This window comes from Trichosurus vulpecula, chromosome 2, assembly GCF_011100635.1.
Source record: "Trichosurus vulpecula isolate mTriVul1 chromosome 2, mTriVul1.pri, whole genome shotgun sequence".
In the NCBI taxonomy this organism is placed as follows: Eukaryota; Metazoa; Chordata; class Mammalia; order Diprotodontia; family Phalangeridae; genus Trichosurus; species Trichosurus vulpecula.
Window position 1 is genome coordinate 95447145 of NC_050574.1, and position 17160 is coordinate 95464304.

The 17160-nt window shown below is 37.9% G+C and overlaps 1 protein-coding gene across 1 annotated transcript in view; it reads right to left on the reverse strand.

Annotated features, from left to right (window-relative positions):
• Positions 1-17160, reverse strand: part of LOC118836685 (phosphatidylinositol 3,4,5-trisphosphate 3-phosphatase TPTE2-like) — a 73087-nt gene that overhangs the window by 40146 nt on the left and 15781 nt on the right. Inside the window, exons 5-10 of the mRNA XM_036743903.1 lie at positions 12902-13063; positions 12456-12575; positions 4992-5091; positions 4513-4576; positions 2533-2597; positions 552-612 (exon numbers count right to left, since the gene is read on the reverse strand). Of these exons, the coding sequence (XP_036599798.1) occupies positions 552-612; positions 2533-2597; positions 4513-4576; positions 4992-5091; positions 12456-12575; positions 12902-13063 (572 nt within the window). The remainder of the gene's footprint in view (positions 1-551; positions 613-2532; positions 2598-4512; positions 4577-4991; positions 5092-12455; positions 12576-12901; positions 13064-17160) is intronic.

Consider the following 17160-nt stretch of genomic DNA (forward strand, 5'->3'; position numbering starts at 1 on the left):
TTCTGTCTTACCAAAAAAAAAAAAAGCCAGGCCCAATGGAAGACAAGGCCTTTAAAACTTAAAATGGGAGTTAGGGCAAAGATCCTTTAGAAATAGTCACTGGAAGAAAATGAAATTATAATGAGGAAGGAAGGAATAAGCATTTCTGAAATACTTACTATGTGCCAGGCACTATGCTAAATGTTTAACAAATATTATCTCATTTAATCTTCATAAGAACCCTGGGAGGCGGGTGCTATGTTTATCCCCATTTTGCAGATGAAGAAACCGAGACAGACAGTGGTTAAGTGACTTGTCCAGGATCACACAACTACTAAGTATCTGAGACTGATTTTGAGCTCAGATCTTCCTGTCTCCTGGTCCAGCACTCGATCCACACTACTCCTTCTACCAGCCTCACATGAGACTATCTCCTGTTAGAAGGCACTGACTTCAGTCAACAAGATGTCAAACAGATTATTAATTAAGCTCCTATATTGTGCCAGGCACCAATTTTTGTGCCAAGTGCTTATATTCAAAGCAGAATAACAAAACTGATAATTCATACATACTGCACAAGTTGTAGATCTTGTAGTGGTCTGGGTGTTTCGTATCCAGGAATCTCACAACTTCCTAAAACATATACAAATATGTCTATGCACAGTAAAATATAGAACATTTGCTAACCTCAAAATGAATAACTGATTATTAAATTTTTATTGTTAAATGATTAACATATGATCGTGCTGATTCTCACTTAGCACTTTTTAATAATGATAACTGGTATTTACATAGGACTTTGATTTTACATGCATGATGTGATTCGAGCCTCACAATAACCTCATGAAGTGGGTACCTCAGGAGTTACCTTCATTTTGCAGATAAGAAGACAGAGGCTCGGCCAGGTTGGATGACTTGCCCGTGGTGGTAGCACAGCTGATACATGTCACAGGTAGGTTTCCTGACTCTTAAGTGCAGCGCTTGGACAGTCTCTCAAAGGACAGTATAGAGAACAAAAGTGTGTCCTCACATTCACCACATACCTAATCCCTCTGATAGGGAATAAGTCATCTATGATGGTTGTTATAATGTTAGCTTGCCGCTTTGGCTAGGAGAGAGAGGTGAATTCGACCTTCTAAGCAGTCAGTAAATCATCTTTCTTATGCAAATTGATCCCTGTTCCTTTTATTTTAATTGACCAATCCACTGAGATGGATCTCTGACTGGGCTGTACTCTCATATGCTTGGTCAACACCATTGAACACTTAAATGTCAAAGTGACATTTAAAAAAATACAGTGTTAACACCTCCCTCATCCGGGTGGTCATACTTCTAGTAACCTCAACCATCTAGAACAGAGCTACTCCCACCCCACCAAAGGAAAAGCATCTGAGCAGCAAGAGAAATGGGTGCTGTAAGGCTCTTAAACTTTCATCCAAGGGATCCTGTGAGTAATGGAGAGCCAAGTTTGGCTGTATTGTAGAGTGTGAGACGGGAGGTAATACTCAATGAACCGGAAAGCCCAGTTAATGCTAAGTTATAAAGGGCTTTAAAAATCTAAACAGTGAGAAAAATGATTATTTTCTTATTATATTAATAGCCAATTTATATATGGGCTCCAAAGGTCCTCTTTTTACTTGCTCATTCAAAGTCAGGAAGACTCATCTTCCTGAGTTCAAATCTGGCCTCAGACACTCATTAGCTGGGCAAGTCACTTAACCCAGTTCCTCATCTATAAAATGAGCTGGAGAAGGAAAAGGCAAACCACTCCAGCACCCTTGCCAAGAAAACCCCAAATGGGGTCACAAAGAGTCAGAAACAACTGAAAAAGACTGAACAACAGCCAGCCTTGTTCCCACTGAATATTTGCATGAAAGGCTAGGGTTAATTTTTAAGAGTTCTGTAACCAGAGCTTAGCACAGCGTCTGGCACACGGTAGGTGTTTAAAAAATATTTACAGACTCACTTCAACTTTTTCCTTTGATGTTTTAATATTCTATGGAGAAAGCATAAAAATACCCCCTAAAGAACCCCTTAGAAATATCCTGTTTTAATTTCAGAGTCAGCAGGGCAGGCTCTGAAATCCTTCAATGGAAACCCACATCCCCTTCTTTGGGGAGAGAGGAAGCAAGAAAAAAAGAAAAGATGGTAGCTGTAGGACATTGGTATGGAGGAACCAGAGAGTCCAGTCCTAGAGTCTTGATGGAAGAAAAGTAGGTATAACTGAGTCACAATAGGTCAGGAACACTGTCACTTGATGGAATAGGGAAGAAAAGTAGAGGGAGAAGGGAAGAAAACTTGAAATTTACGCAGGTGCAATTTGCAGAGGTACCCCAGAAATGACCAAAAAGAAATGAGTAAGAGGAGGGGAGCTGGGGGTAAAGGGAGAAGGTACCAATGAAGAGGTAACTCTCAGAGATAGCATAAGCTGGCCTACATAAGTCAGGACTGTCTATATTGATATCTCCCTTGAAATGTAAAATTGTAATGGACTCAGTCTATTTCCAATGAAAAATATAAAATGACTACCTATCATATAATGTCCTCTCTTACCTTAATGGGGTTTCTATAGAGTGACCGACCTCCAGATGATGGAAAGGACATGGCAATGACGTTATCTGAAAATAAAAAAAGATTGCTCCTATTAAGAAATTACAGACATTATGAAATGATAAGATTTGCAAACACACACATAGACGTATTTAATATGTATTTATAGTCAGACCGCTTATGTTCAGAAGCCCCTTTTTCTAATAGAAAGTTTCTTTCAGGGAATTAAGAGTCACAGAATAGAAACAAATCCACCCTGTGACCAGAAGTGGACTGAGATTTGGATAAATTTGTGGAGTAGGATGATCATTTAGCTCCATGAGTTTCTAGTTCTCCATCTAGTTCTACCTGAATTCCCTAGTTGAGGCTAGTTGAAAAAGGATTTGCATCTGCTTTCATCAGCAGTAACCTTGGGAGGGGAAGGGGCTCAGACTAACAGTGATTTATGTCTGGTCCCAAGGACCTTTGGAAGACCAAGTCAGAGCGTGGCCTTGATAATGGTTTTGGTAACTTTCCTTAAAGCCTTCTGAGATTGTCTCCAACTTATCCTGTATGTACCTGTTTGTCCCTGTTGTCTCCTTCATTTGGTTGTGAGCTTCTTGAGGAAAGGGACTGGGTTTTTTGCCCCTTTGTCTTCCTGGAACATTGCGTGTGCCTAATAAATGCTTTTTGACTTGACTTTCACTGATCCAGGAACTTCACAAAGCAGTGACCGGAATTCCTGGGAAATCTTCAAACTGATGAAGTCTTTCTGGGGTCCCTAGGCCCAATCAGACTTTTACAGACTCCATTCTAAACTGGGCTTTTCTTAACCCAAATTTAGGAAATTTGAAAGAGAGTAAATCAGCTTTGAAAAGGCCATCAATTGAACATCCATTCAACCTGCTTTAATGACACCAAGCCTTGATAAGTAAGGTAAATCTCAGAAGAGATGTGATAGATGACTAATGGGACCCCTATTTTATTCCAATAAGTTTTAATCAGTTTGATCTGATTCCATAGGGGTGGTGATTTTAAGTTCTGATAGTAGGCCTCAGAGTAGTCAACTGCAGATTGTAAGTTCACTTGCTTAATCATAGTAAGCCAACTAGAGGACCTCCAACCTTGTTTTTCCTTGTTAAGGTGACCAAGGCCAGTGTGACAAAGGTGACTCAATTACATGGAAAGTTTGCCAGCTATTTTTTGTTACCCAAGGGATGGAAATCCCTTGGAATCCCTCTATTGCCCAATATGGGGAGATGACTATGGGCACAAAAACAATGAGTAACCTTGGTTGCCCGCCTGCGACTTGCCTCTCTACCAGCCCATGAGTGTGCTCTTTGGCTTGGTAGGATCTCCTGAAAGTCAGCATAGGTCTGTTAAGGTCTGCTCACTAGCCTATTTGTCAACCAGTGGAATTGGTCTATCTACCAATAAGACTATTTCTGGTGTGCTCCACCCATATCATCCGGGTATCAAGCACAATAGAACTAATGCCCTGGAGGAAGGGAACATCCCATATCACGAAGTCCGCTTCATTAGAGGGGCCATGGATCCTTTAATTATGCACTATTGGCTCAGAACTCTGCCTCAGTGGTTTTCCTTTCAGATTGGGCAATTATAATCCCCACAGAGAGTAGGGAGAGTTCTCTTCCTAAAGTTTATAAAACATGTTTGGCAGTCAAATATCTTCTGAGAGATAATAAAAATAATAGCAATGATTCCCTCTTTCCACTCCAACACTAAGACCTTTCTCTCGCTCTTGCATATGTGTGTATTCTCTCACCCCTTCCATTCTATATTTGCAAGAGTAGAAGAGAAACTCAGTAAGAACTAAAAAAAAAAAAGGTTTTCTGGATGTAAAATGTTTTAAAAAAGCAATCTGGTTTGGGTTAAACTGAAGCAAAATATAAACTGAAATATTGACAAGGGAACAATTTTTTTTTAAGCTAATACATGCAAACCGACAAGCCATTGTAGATAATTTTATCAAGCTGCACAAACCAGTAACATAAGTGAGGTCCAGGTCAAATCCATCTTTCCTATAACGTCTTTTGTTTTCTGAAACCTTGGAGAGAAAAATGACAGCTTTGTTAAGTATATGCCAACCTAAAAATAAAGAACACATACATAATATTACCTAGATATCTGTTATCCTTGCCAGTACCTCCCAGAACAGGAGGAAGCTAGGTAGCACAGTGGATAGAGTGCTAGTCCAGGAATTAGTAAGACCTGAATTCAAATCCAGCTCCATGCAATTAATAGCTGTGTGACTTTGAACAAGTCACTTAACTTTGCCTCAGTTTCCTCAGCTATAAAAGAGGGATAACAGCCCCAATCTTCTAGGGTTATCATGAAGTTCAACTGAGATAATATTTGCAAAGGGCTTAGCATAGTGTCTGGCTCATAGCAGGCACTACGTACATAGTCTCACTAGAGTAACAGACACGATTCAAAATCCAAAAGAGGGTTTATCCACTTACCAGCTTTCTAATTGCTTCTTCAATCTTTCTTTTCGCACTGGCCAGCTGAAATACTTTTATCAGAACAAAAAGTCTTAAAGTGTTAATGAGAAATATCAACCTAACAACAAACACAAAAGAAACAATTCTGCTTCAGAACTTGGAATTACTGGCAAGAAAGAGTCAACGGTTGAAGTTCATTCTTTACTTACTTTTTTTTGTTTTTGGAGGGAGAAAGGCAGGGCAATCGGGGTTAAGTGACTTGCCCAAGATCACACAGGTAGTAAGTGTGTCAAGTGTCTGAGGCTGGATTTGAATTCAGGTCGTCCTGACTCCAGGGCTAGTGCTCTATTCACTGCGCATCCTTGCTGCCCCTTTTACTTAATTTTTTACTCAATCAGGACCCAGGAAGCCTCCCTCAGGTAGGAGAGCTACTGGACCTGAATGTTGTTTTTCAGAAGGTTCAGGGTTCTCAGTACATAGTGATCAGTGACACCATTAACTCTAAAGCCATCTTAAGCCATTAGAAGTTCAAGTTGATGAGGCAGCTAGGTGGCGCAGTGAGTAGAGCACAGGCCCTGGAGTCAGGAGGACCTGAGTTCAAATCCAGCCTCAGATACTTGACATACTTACCAACTGTGTGACCTTGGGCAAGTCACTTAAGCCCAATTGCCCTGCCTTCCCCCCTGCAAAAAAAAAAAAGAAAGGAAGTTGAAGTTGAGATGTCTAGATTATGGAATAATATAGGACCAAAGGCCTCAGTTCCTTTTCCAGCTTTGGCATTTATTAGCAGTGTGATGTTCAGAAGCTCGTTTAACTTCCATCAACTTCGATTTCTTTCTCTGTAAAATACTGGGGGGAAAATCATACCTGCCTTCCATAACTCACACAGTTATTGTGACAATCAGATGTGGTCAAGAATGGGAAAAGCACTTTGTCAGCCATTAGTGACACCAATGCCCCTGCATTAATGCAACTTGGACAATGCAGTGTCCAGGTTAGGGATATGTGAGTTGTGGATGTTGGAATAGAATCTTGACATGCCTTGATTACAGAAATGGAATGCTGTAAACAGTAAACAGTCAGTCAACAAACATTTATTAAGTGCTTGCTATGTGCCAGGCACTATGCTAAGCACCAAAAATATTTTTTTTAACCCTTAGAGTCGCTTTACTTACTGGTCCATTTTTCTATAACAAATATGTCTGAAATCATCTGTAATAAAGTTATTTACAGCATTTCCAAAGGAGAGGGGTTATTTCTGCCCCCAATATAGCTACTCACAAAGTACTTCCACTACACTAGGAATATTTATAAAAAGCAGAAAGGACAGTCTCTGCCCTCAAGGAGTTTACATTCTAACAGGGGAAGACAATACAAGGACCTGGAAAGCCGAGGACATAGGGGGATAGAGAAGAATACAGCATCACAAAATCTCAGAGGTGGAAGGGGCCTCAGCAGTATCCCTGACAAGTGAATACTCAGAATCTGCCTGAAGACTTCTAGTGAGTCAGTCAACAAACGTTTGTTGAGCTCTCACTATGTTCTAAATGCTAGGGATACAGGAAAAAGAGAAAAACTCACACTCCTCGAGGAGCCCATATACAAATAACTATGTACAGTGAAGATAGAAGGTAACCTGAGAGGGACAGAATTGGGGGAGGCAGGGGAGACACCATAATAAAGACCTACTACAGAGGGTAGGGTTTGAGTCAGAAGTTGGAGGTGAGTGGGGAAAGCAGTCCAGGCATGGAGGTCAGCCAATGCAAGTGCATGGAGTCAGGAGATGTTGGGAAAGTCAAGTGCTTAAGTAGCTGAACTGAAGAGTTCATGGAGGGATATAAGGTATACCCTGGAAGTGAAGACTGGAAAGACAGGAAAGGGCCAGGTTGTGAAGGATTTTAAGTGGTGAATAAAGGATTTTATATTTGAGTCTAAAAGGAACCACTGGAGTTTATTAAATTGGGGTGAGGAGTCAGACCTATAATTAAGGAAAATCACTTTGGCAGCTGAGTGGAAATTGGACCAGAGTGGAGAGAAACTTGAGTCAAGGTTATTGCTATAGTCCAGGAGTGAGGTGAGGTGCACCAGTATGGTAGCTGTGTGAGTGAAGAGAAGGGGGTCTATACAAGAAATGTAGAAAAAGGAATGATAAGATTTGACTACTTATTGGATATGTTGGGTGAGTGCAAATGAGGAGATGAGGATTACACAGAGGGTGTAAGCCTGGATGAGTAGGAGGGTGGCACTAACTTCAATAGCAATAGGAAAATTGAAAAGAGGGTGAGGGAGATGAGTTCTGTTTTGGGCATGGTAAGTTTGACATCCTTATAGACACAAGACTACAGCTCCAGAGATATTAGACTTGGATGGATATAGATCTAGGAATCATCAGCATAGCTCCCCTTAAGCAAATTCCTCCCCCGATGGTCTCTATGTGACTCAGGATGTATCACAGCTGTGAGCTGGGCCAGAGCTCAAAGCAGGTCACATAGGCCTATTAATGGACAGATCTTCCATTTGGAAGATCTTCCTATTCCATTAACATTACAAGTATGTATGGGAGGGTGGGGGTAGGAAGAGGGAGAGATAGCCATGTTAGTAGCAAAGAAGACTGAGGAGTGGTCAAATAGGTAGGTGGAAAACCAGGAAAACCAGGGCAAGGTCATAAAAACCTAAAGAGGAAAAACCTAAAAAGAGAAGATAGTGTCAAAAGTATCAGAAAGGTCAAGACCTGAAAAAAGGGTATTACCTATTGATTATGTGTATAAATAAGCCACCATGTTTACTAAGTGGTGCAATGGATAGAGTGTCCAGCCTGGAGTTAGGAAGACTCATCTTTCTGAGTTCAAATCTAGCCTCAGACACTTCTTAGCCATGTGATCCTGGGCAAGTCACTGGCACATAGGAGTTTGACCATCCTGCAAGTCCCCTCCCTTCCACCAGGACTTATGGACTTTTTCCTATGGTCAATATGACCCAGAGAACATTGAGGGCTGGGAATAAGTCATAAAGTATTTCCCAGGGAACCCTGCAGCATGCCACAGGGGATGTTGTTGGGTGTATAGACTTTCAAAGTGAAAAATGAGTTGGGGAGGGAGGGAAAGACAGAGACAGAGACAGACAGAGAGACAGAGAGGCTGAGGGAGGCTATTCCTATTTCAGAAGTCCCAGGTGGGAAAGCATGAAGTAAAACCGGTGAGTTCCTGACCAGTTAAGCCAATGAGTAAAAAGTATAGAGATATCAGGCAAGATTGAGGTTCCTGTGACAAGCAAGAAGCCTAGTATCTAGGCAGAGGCAGACTGTTGTGAGAAATGCCTGAATCCAGAGGTTTGTGTTAAACAGGAAAACTTGTTTCTTCACCCTAATGTGGAATCAGTGAGAGTGAGTTCCCACACGTTGGAGTTGGGGGAATCTGAGATGCCTGTGTCTTTGCTTGTAGTTTCTTACCATTTTATTTAATCAAATTAAACTGCTTACTAAAGTATTGATCGAGGTAGCAGAGTTAGTAAAATATAGGAAAATTCACTTTGGAGAAACTGGGAATGTACAATAAGTACGTAAAACAGCTGCTAGTAGAGCTCTGAATTGCTTCAACGATTCTCAGAAACAGGTTGGAAATATGACATCAAATTAGCAGGTCATGCATACTCTTCATATCTCACAACTGGAATTGTAATTGGCATCTTGATCAACATCATCCCTATAGCTATGAAGAGTATATAATTACCCCTAAAAAGGCAATTGGAGGAATTTCAGTAACTACCAACCTATATATTTTATATGTCATATAAATATATATATTATACATATCATGTTAAATTTATTATATATAATATATTTTATCTATATAAAGAACACATAAATATAAGTAATTATTACATAGGAATTTTCTATTTCTTTGACAGTTTGGAAAAATTCTTTTGTGAACAAATGCAACTGGCATTTTACAGTTTAAAAAGCCAGTTTATTAGTGACTTTTCTAATTTCTTCTTCTGTGTTGTACTGTTCAAGTGATCTTATTATTCAACCAACTTGCATTTTATATTTTAGAGATATTAACCCATTTATTTTAATTTTAATTTCTAAAGCATTTATCTGAAAGTATTTTTAAAAAGTATTTTCTAAAGTATGTTAAAGTATTTTAGCATAAATCTGCACATAGTAAGCTTTGATATTTTTCTTAATTTCTATTGTATTCATTGCAACAGTTGCTACAACACTTCTGATTTTAGTAACTTGAGTTGTCTCTCTCCATCAAAATATTAAGTTAGCTGTTTATTAATTGTATTAGTTTTTTTTAAATAGCCATTATTTTTATTCTTTATTTTATTAATTTCTCCTGTAATCATGACAATTTCTTTTTTCTTCTTTTCTTTAGCATATTATTTTGTTTATTTTATGATTTTTAAAAATGGAGCCAATGTTCCTGTTTTTCCTCTCTTTTTAATATTGTATAGGATTCAGTGCCATAAATTTGTCTCTGCGGGATATTTTGGTCACACCCCATAAATTCTTATATATTGCATTTTTTGTTGCTATCTTTGGGATATTCTGTGTAACAGTTGCTTCAATTTTTCTTTCATCCAGACATTTATAAATCATTTTCTAAATTTCATAATAAGAATTTACATTTACATAGTTCTTTATAATTTATAATAATGCTTTGGTATTATTGTAAACTCTGTACCCTATGATCCTATTTCTGTCATTTCCTTCTAGTTCTACTAAAGTGAATTGAATGATTATATTTTGACCCATAATGTATAACTGGGCCAATCTTGCCTTTTTATCTTCTGCTTTTCTATAACTTTCTATGGACTCCTCTATGACCTAGTACATTGTCGATTTTTATGAAAATTCCACATACATCATAAAATGCATTTTTTCCTAAGTTATCTTTATATATTTATAGCATCTGGTTTCTGACGGAACCAGTCAAACCTTTCTTATCTATTGTTTTGTTTGATTTCTCATATTCTGAGAGTTCCCCTCTGTTCTTTTCCCTCTCATCCTCCTTTCCTATGAAAGCCTGGGAATAGGGTCTGGGAAAGAAGAATACTGAGGTGATTCTAGTCATTTACTGTACTTTATGGACTTTATCAAGTCCAAAGCTCACTCTCCTTGGCAGAGAAGGTAGAATTTTTAAAAAGAGAGAGAGACTTAAGCAGCTCTGTCTTCACATATCATATTCATTAAACCATCGTTCCATCGACCATAAGCCACAGTCTTATCTCTTCCTTACAAACTTTTCTTTCCCCAAAATTAAAAAAATTGCTTTTTTAAGTATCTTAACTATCCTCACCAACTTTAGCTCCTTCATTCCTGATATTGCTCCTACAAGACAGTACCAGGCTTTTGTATTCATCCACCTTTACCTACTCTTGCTTTCATCTTCTTTATAGGTTCTTTTAAAAATCTAAAAAATTAAAAATTTAAAAAATCTAATTTTGTTGAATTTGTTGAATTCTGTGAATCTATGTTAATCTTTTAAAGATAATTTCTCTTTTTCCTCTTCACTGGGATAATTTCTCTTTTTGTCTTCAGAAATTTATTCTTAAGATTTAGGCTTAACAGCTTTCCTAGTCTGACTTTCCCAGAGGTTCTTAACTTGGAGTCCGTGGACTGTCAAGGGATCTGAGCATAGTTCTGAGGGGGTCAGTGAACTTGGGTGGGGGAAAATATATTCATTCAGTCAATTAGCATTTATTAAGGACTTATTACATACCAGACAAAGTACTAAGTGCTAGAGATACAAAGAAAGAAAGACACAAGATAGTTCCTGTGCTTGAGGAGTTTCCTTCCAATCTAATAGGAGAGACAATATATAGATAACTATGTACAAACAAACCATATTCTCTTTTTTTCATTGTAATGATTTTTTTACTCTTCTTTAAAAATAATCATTGTTATAAAGTATGGTTCTCTGGGGAAAAGAGAAGGAGGAATTTTTAAAAACTAAAGATATTAATAAGAATCTATTTTAAAAAGAAGAGGGATTTCAGTCAGGAAGACAAATTAGGAATCTAGGTAAGAAGTGATAAAATCCTGAATTAGGGTTGTGGCTGTGTGAGTAGAGATCAAGTTAGTTGTGAGAGAGATTGTGGAGCTAGAAATAGCAATTCTGGAAACTGATTGGATATGTGGAATGAGAGAAGGTGAGGAGTCGAGAATAATGCTGAGGTTATGAACCAGAGAGATTTGAAGAATATAGGTAACTTCAACAGAAATAGTGAAGTTTGGAAGAAGGAAGGGGTGAAGTGGAAGGAAATAATGAGTTCTATTCTAGATATTAGATTTGAGATGATTATATATCCAGTTCAAAATGCCAAATGGCAGTCAGTGATATAGGATTGGAGATCAAGAGAGAGACTAGGGCTAGATACATAGATCAGAATATCACTTCTGTAGATATAGAGGTGATATGTAACACCACAGGAGCTGATGACATCACCAATGGAAAGAGTAGACAGAAGATAGAGATGAGAAGCTAGAATAGAACCTTTGAGTACACCCACAGTTAGGGTATGTGTTATGGTTGATGACCTAGCAAAGGAGACTGAGGAGTGGCCAGACAAGTGGAGGAAAAGAATAAAGAAAAAGTAGGGTCATGAATATCCAGAAAAGAGAAAGTATACAGGAGAATATCTCCCCTCACTGATTCTGGAGATGTCATAGTTATCCTGGTCCATTTTGTCTTTATTTGGGGTCAGGCCCCAAGGATGTCAAACTTAAACTACACACCCAGTAAATAGAACAAAGCTCCAAAGTGACCCGTCTGATGCATCATCTTTAAACTGTTTAATCCTATGCATCATTTTTTCCCCCTTTCAGTTACTTGTTACAGTTGTCACAATATTGAAAGATCGATGCCTTTCTAGCATTAGATTATAAGCTCCTTGAGGGCAGGGACTATCTTTTGCTTCCTTTTGTATCCCCAGCACTTAGCACAGTGTAGGTGCTTAATAAATGCTGATTGATTATAATCTTCTTGTCTTGTGGACCTCATCTCAGGTATAAGAGAGAGTGGAAACCTCCTTGTGATCTCAAAAGCTCTATTTGTCACTAACTTCCATGGTTGGAACTTGATAACTATTAATTAGCACATTCAAACTTTAACAGGAGAGTCAGAGGTTTTGGGCTCTTCCTTGGACCTCTTAGTTCATTCAAAAACACTGATCAAACACCTGGGCTCACAGGTCTGTCTAGAGAAAATGAGATGATATTTCTAAAGCATTTTGCAAACCTGAAAGCACTGTGTAAATGCTAGCTAGCTAGCAGTAATAGTAATAGTCTAGGAATAATGTCATTTGAAAAATTAAAATCAAGCAGAAATTTAAATAGAACTTTTTCAAGCAACATATATGGTATAGAACTGTAACAATGAGAGTAGTAATATTTGTGTAAGAAGAAAACTACCAAAAAAAAACCAACCCGAGAAAAGCACGCAACATTTCAAGACACATAAATCACATATTTCTTACCAGGGGATTGGGTGAGTGTCTCCAATATCAAAAAAAATATGAGCCACATCCAACACCAGCAACAGCACAATAGCTAAGAGATCTATCGTACTGATTATTGAAGAAAAATATTTTGTGACTCTGTAATGCAAGCAAAGTCATGAAATTTACCTCTCAAAAGAAAGGAAGATTTTTTTTAAAGCCCCAATCCTTTTCACCCTCACCTCTAATCCCAAGCAATTAGTTAGTCTGCTTCAAGAGATTAATGTGATGGCACTCTAAAGACTAAGGGGAAAACAATATGGTTTCAAAAGATGACTTTTCATCCTAAATTTTCACATTCCCCTTAACAAAAATGTCAATGTCAGTTTAAATAGCAGTTACCCCTGAAAGCTAATTGGGCATCAAGTTAACACTTGCCACATCAGCACAGAACAGCTTTATATGTTTTTAAAAATCCAACTTACCCTTCTAAAAAGACTTGAAATAGTACATCAGCAAGGAAGAAGAGACCAAAAGATAAAAAAATTATACGGTAGGTTAAAGGTAACTTCATACTCTTAGGAGTCAGAGATAAAGCTGTAATCAGTATTGCGACATGACTGATGAGCAATATGATACTAAATAACCTATAAAGATGAAAAAAATACATCAGGAAGGAAAAGTGAATCTCCCACTTCATATTTGACCTTGAGCCTGCTACTAATTCATATTTTTAAGCCAGAAAAACAGAATATTGCATCCTCATCATTTAAGATGAAATTCATTCAGAGAAACAAAAGAAAAAAACCCCAACTTCTACTCTTTCATACCTGAAGAGTGTGGAGAGGTGTGTATATGGCGGTAGGGGAGAGGGAAAGTAGTTTGGATATTAGTGGAAGAAATGAATATGTTTTCTATTCAGTTTTAAGCAAATGATCATAGACATTCTTATTAGTTTGAGAGATGAATTTTTCTCTTCCTCTGGCTTTAACAAGTCTAGGTCTTCCATGAGAATCCTCAAACCACATTCTATAACTACATGCTATACATAGCCTCAACTAGGTACTCAAGACGGCTAGGCAATCCTTTTCTATATTAGTTGTAGACCCTACCCTATCACATTCCCCATAGTGCTTGTTCCAAATCTGCCCCTTCAAATCCTCATTCCCAACCTTCCCTCCTACACACTTTCACTGGATGACCTTTCCTCCTACATTCTAAGGTAATCAAGGTTATCCTACAGGAGTTCCCCTTCTCTCTTCCTTCCCTCTGGTCTTTAGGAAGAATACTTCTCCTTCTGGCTAAGGCTAATTAATCACTCCTTCCTTCCCACCCCTCCAAAAAAACCAACCTGTGTCCTCAATCTAACATTTGACCTTCATAGTTTGGGACCTTGCTTCACCAATCATAGTCTCTTTTCAATCTTGTACCTATCCATGTCCATTGACTCCTTTCTTTTTGTCCATGGACATGTTCAGGGCTTCCCTACTCTAAAAGGCGCTCCCTCAATTCTACCATGCCCTAGAGGTACTATGTCATTTTTATTCTCCATTTACTCCAAGTTTCTTGAATGAATAGTCTATCCTGGCTGTCTCCACTTCTTGACTACCCACTCACTCCTCTATCCTTGCAGTATGGCTTCTATCTTTAGCATTCTAATAAAAGTACCTGACATATACATAAGACTTTAAGGTTTGCAAAACAGATTGTATACATACATCATCTCATATCCTGTTTCTTACATTTACTACCTGTGTGGTGTTAGACAAGTCACCTCACTTTCCTGGGCCCAAGTTTCCTTATTTGTAACATGAAGGGGTTGGTCCCTTTTAGCTCTAGAGCTGTAATCCTGCAATCCTCAAAACAACTCTGTCGAGTAAGTATGAAAGATGACATCATTCATATTTGATGAAGAGGAAACTGAAGTTCAGAGGAGTTAACTGACCACCCCACCAGCAAAGGAAAGAGATAATATTTGAACTTCCTTTTGACTCTAAATCTGATACTCTTTGAACCATACTAGATTGCCTTGCTATTAATACTGATCTCTGAAAGGTCACTAGTGGCCTCTTAATGACTAAACCTAACGGCCCCTTCTGTCTTCAACCTCCTTGACCTTCTTGCAACATCTTGTACTGTTCACCATTACCTGCTCCATGATACTCTTTCTCTTACTTTGGCTTCTGTGACACCACACTATCCTGTTTCTCTGATTTCCCTAATTTTTTTGGTTTGTTTTTTTACTGCCTCTCTTACCCTCAACTGGGTCTATCCTCAATCCTCTTCTTTTTTTTCCCCTTAAAACTCTCTTTCTGATTGATCTCATCTGCTCCCAAAGTTTCAACAGTTACTTCTAGAGACTCCCAAATCTACACCATTCACCCTAAAAGTTCTGCAGAGCTCCAGGTTTAATTCAATTAAGTCACTATTCTAAGTGCTTACTATTTGCAGGGGACTGAATGAGGTGCTAGGTTTATAGGCACAAAAATTAAACAGTCCCTTGACTGGGCATCTCCAACAAATCTCGTCCATTAGCCTCTCAAACTCACCTTGAGCTGGCCTAAGTCAGATCTTGCCATCTCTCTATGCATGCTCCTCCTGATCTCCCCAACTGTTCCAATGATACTGCCATTGTCCCCATCTCTTAACTTGGGAGTCATTTTTAGACTCCTTCCTCTCCCTCCTCATGTATATCCAGTCACCAAGTCCTATCAAATTCTATACCCCTGACAATGAAAAATAAATATAGAGCTATAATCCCAAGCTGAAATTCTATATTGCTAGCCATAGCTCGAATCTATGACTTCATCCACATGGGAAACTCCTCTAGGGGATTCTTTTAACTGATGTATATGCATAACTCATGTGCAATTTATGGAGAGTCAACAAGGATCAAACAGAGGTTAAATAATGTGCTCACAGTCATACAATTAGTATGTGTCAGAAGGAGGACTTGAACCTACTTAGGTTTTCCTAACTATAAAGCTTGCCTTTCATGTACTATACCACTTTGTCTCTCATTGAATGACTGTGTGCATGTGTGCACACATACATGCTGTATATTACATATAGTTATGTATGTACTATGTGTTATATATATGTATGTGTGTATACATATATATTATATATGTTTGTATATGTATATCTCTCTCTCTCTATTTTTTTGTCTAGGCATTTAAGTTCATGTTGGAAACCCCTGGGGTGAAAGTTCCCTTTACTGAAATAGATCAGTAACTCTTCTGCAATTTACAGCCTTAGAAATTTTTGTGGGGCTCTAAGAGATAAAATAACTTGCCCGGTCACACAGCTGGTATATGCTAGAGGCAGTATTTGAACTCAAAACTTTTTTCTTCTATCCAATATGCCTCATTTTCTCTTTACATTGAATATATGAGATCCTTAATATTTCTTGAACAAATGAAAGTATGCTTTAATAACACACCATAATGTTAGTGTACAAATAACATGCTAAGACAATGAATAAATTAAGCATAAAATAATATTTCCATTTACAAACACTTAAGAAAATCTGGAAGTAGCTCACCTAACAAAATAAAAAACCACTTTGTGGGCCCACGTAATGTTTTTGATAGTACAATAAATCTTTTCTAGTTAGAGCTAGTTGGGATGGAATAGAAAAAATAACTACTATGAATTAGTAAAAATTCTGAACTATATTTTAAAAGAAACTTGGTTTATTTTCTAGTACTGATAGTAATAAAAGTGTTACCCAATAGAGATCCTTAACAGACCTTCTTTAGTTAATGTAATTTATAATTAGCACACAAATTTCATATCAATGTATGCTTCTAGGAACAGTATTAAATATAGAGTAATTATTGAGTGTGAAATTTAATTCTTGAAGACATTCTTACATATTTTAAGCTTTACACTTCATTGAGAAGATTGAGGCTGCTCAACATGAACTTTTTCAGATTCCCTGATTACTAAAGATTCAAATTTGGGAACTATCTATATGGAGATAGTTGCTGAAATCATCTACATAAATGAGGTTTCCAAGGAAGAGAATATAGAGTCCAGTCTCCCTTTTGAGCAATAAATACGTATTTCCAATGATCCTCAGGACATCTCTACCTAGATGTTTCACTGTTACCTCAAATTCATCATATCTAAAATCAAGCTTATTTTTACATTTCCCCAAAACATCCTCTTCCCATGTGTAACCCTCCCACTTACCTGACCTCCTGCATTTGAAAGCTTAGTATTATTTCTGACTCTCCCCTTTTAGTTACTAGATTCTGTTAATTCCTCATCCATCCCATCTCCCATATCCATTCCCTCCCCTCTTATTCCCATTGCCATCACATACACACACACACGCCTCCATAAATGCCATCATTATTTTCTGCCTAGAACACTGGGTAGCCTTCTAACTGGTCTTCCTGCCTCCACTCTCTTATCATTTCAATCTAGACTTATGCTGTTACTGTGGGAATAATAACAGCAGATATTTACAAACTACAACCAAAGTATTTGCATATGTTATCTTATTTGACTTGCTATGACTTTCCCCCTTTGCCCCTAACACGCTTTGACTCATAAACCTGCTTATCATGATGTGTCATGTACAGTTGTGTTGGTATCAGAGATGTGACAAATTTCAAAGGGAATGGTCCTATTATTTCAGATCATTATTATTATATGAAAAGACATTTTAAAAAAAGAGGGAATAAGGTGTCAAGAGAGGAGAACAATAATCCTTTTAATGCTATGGAGTCAAGGG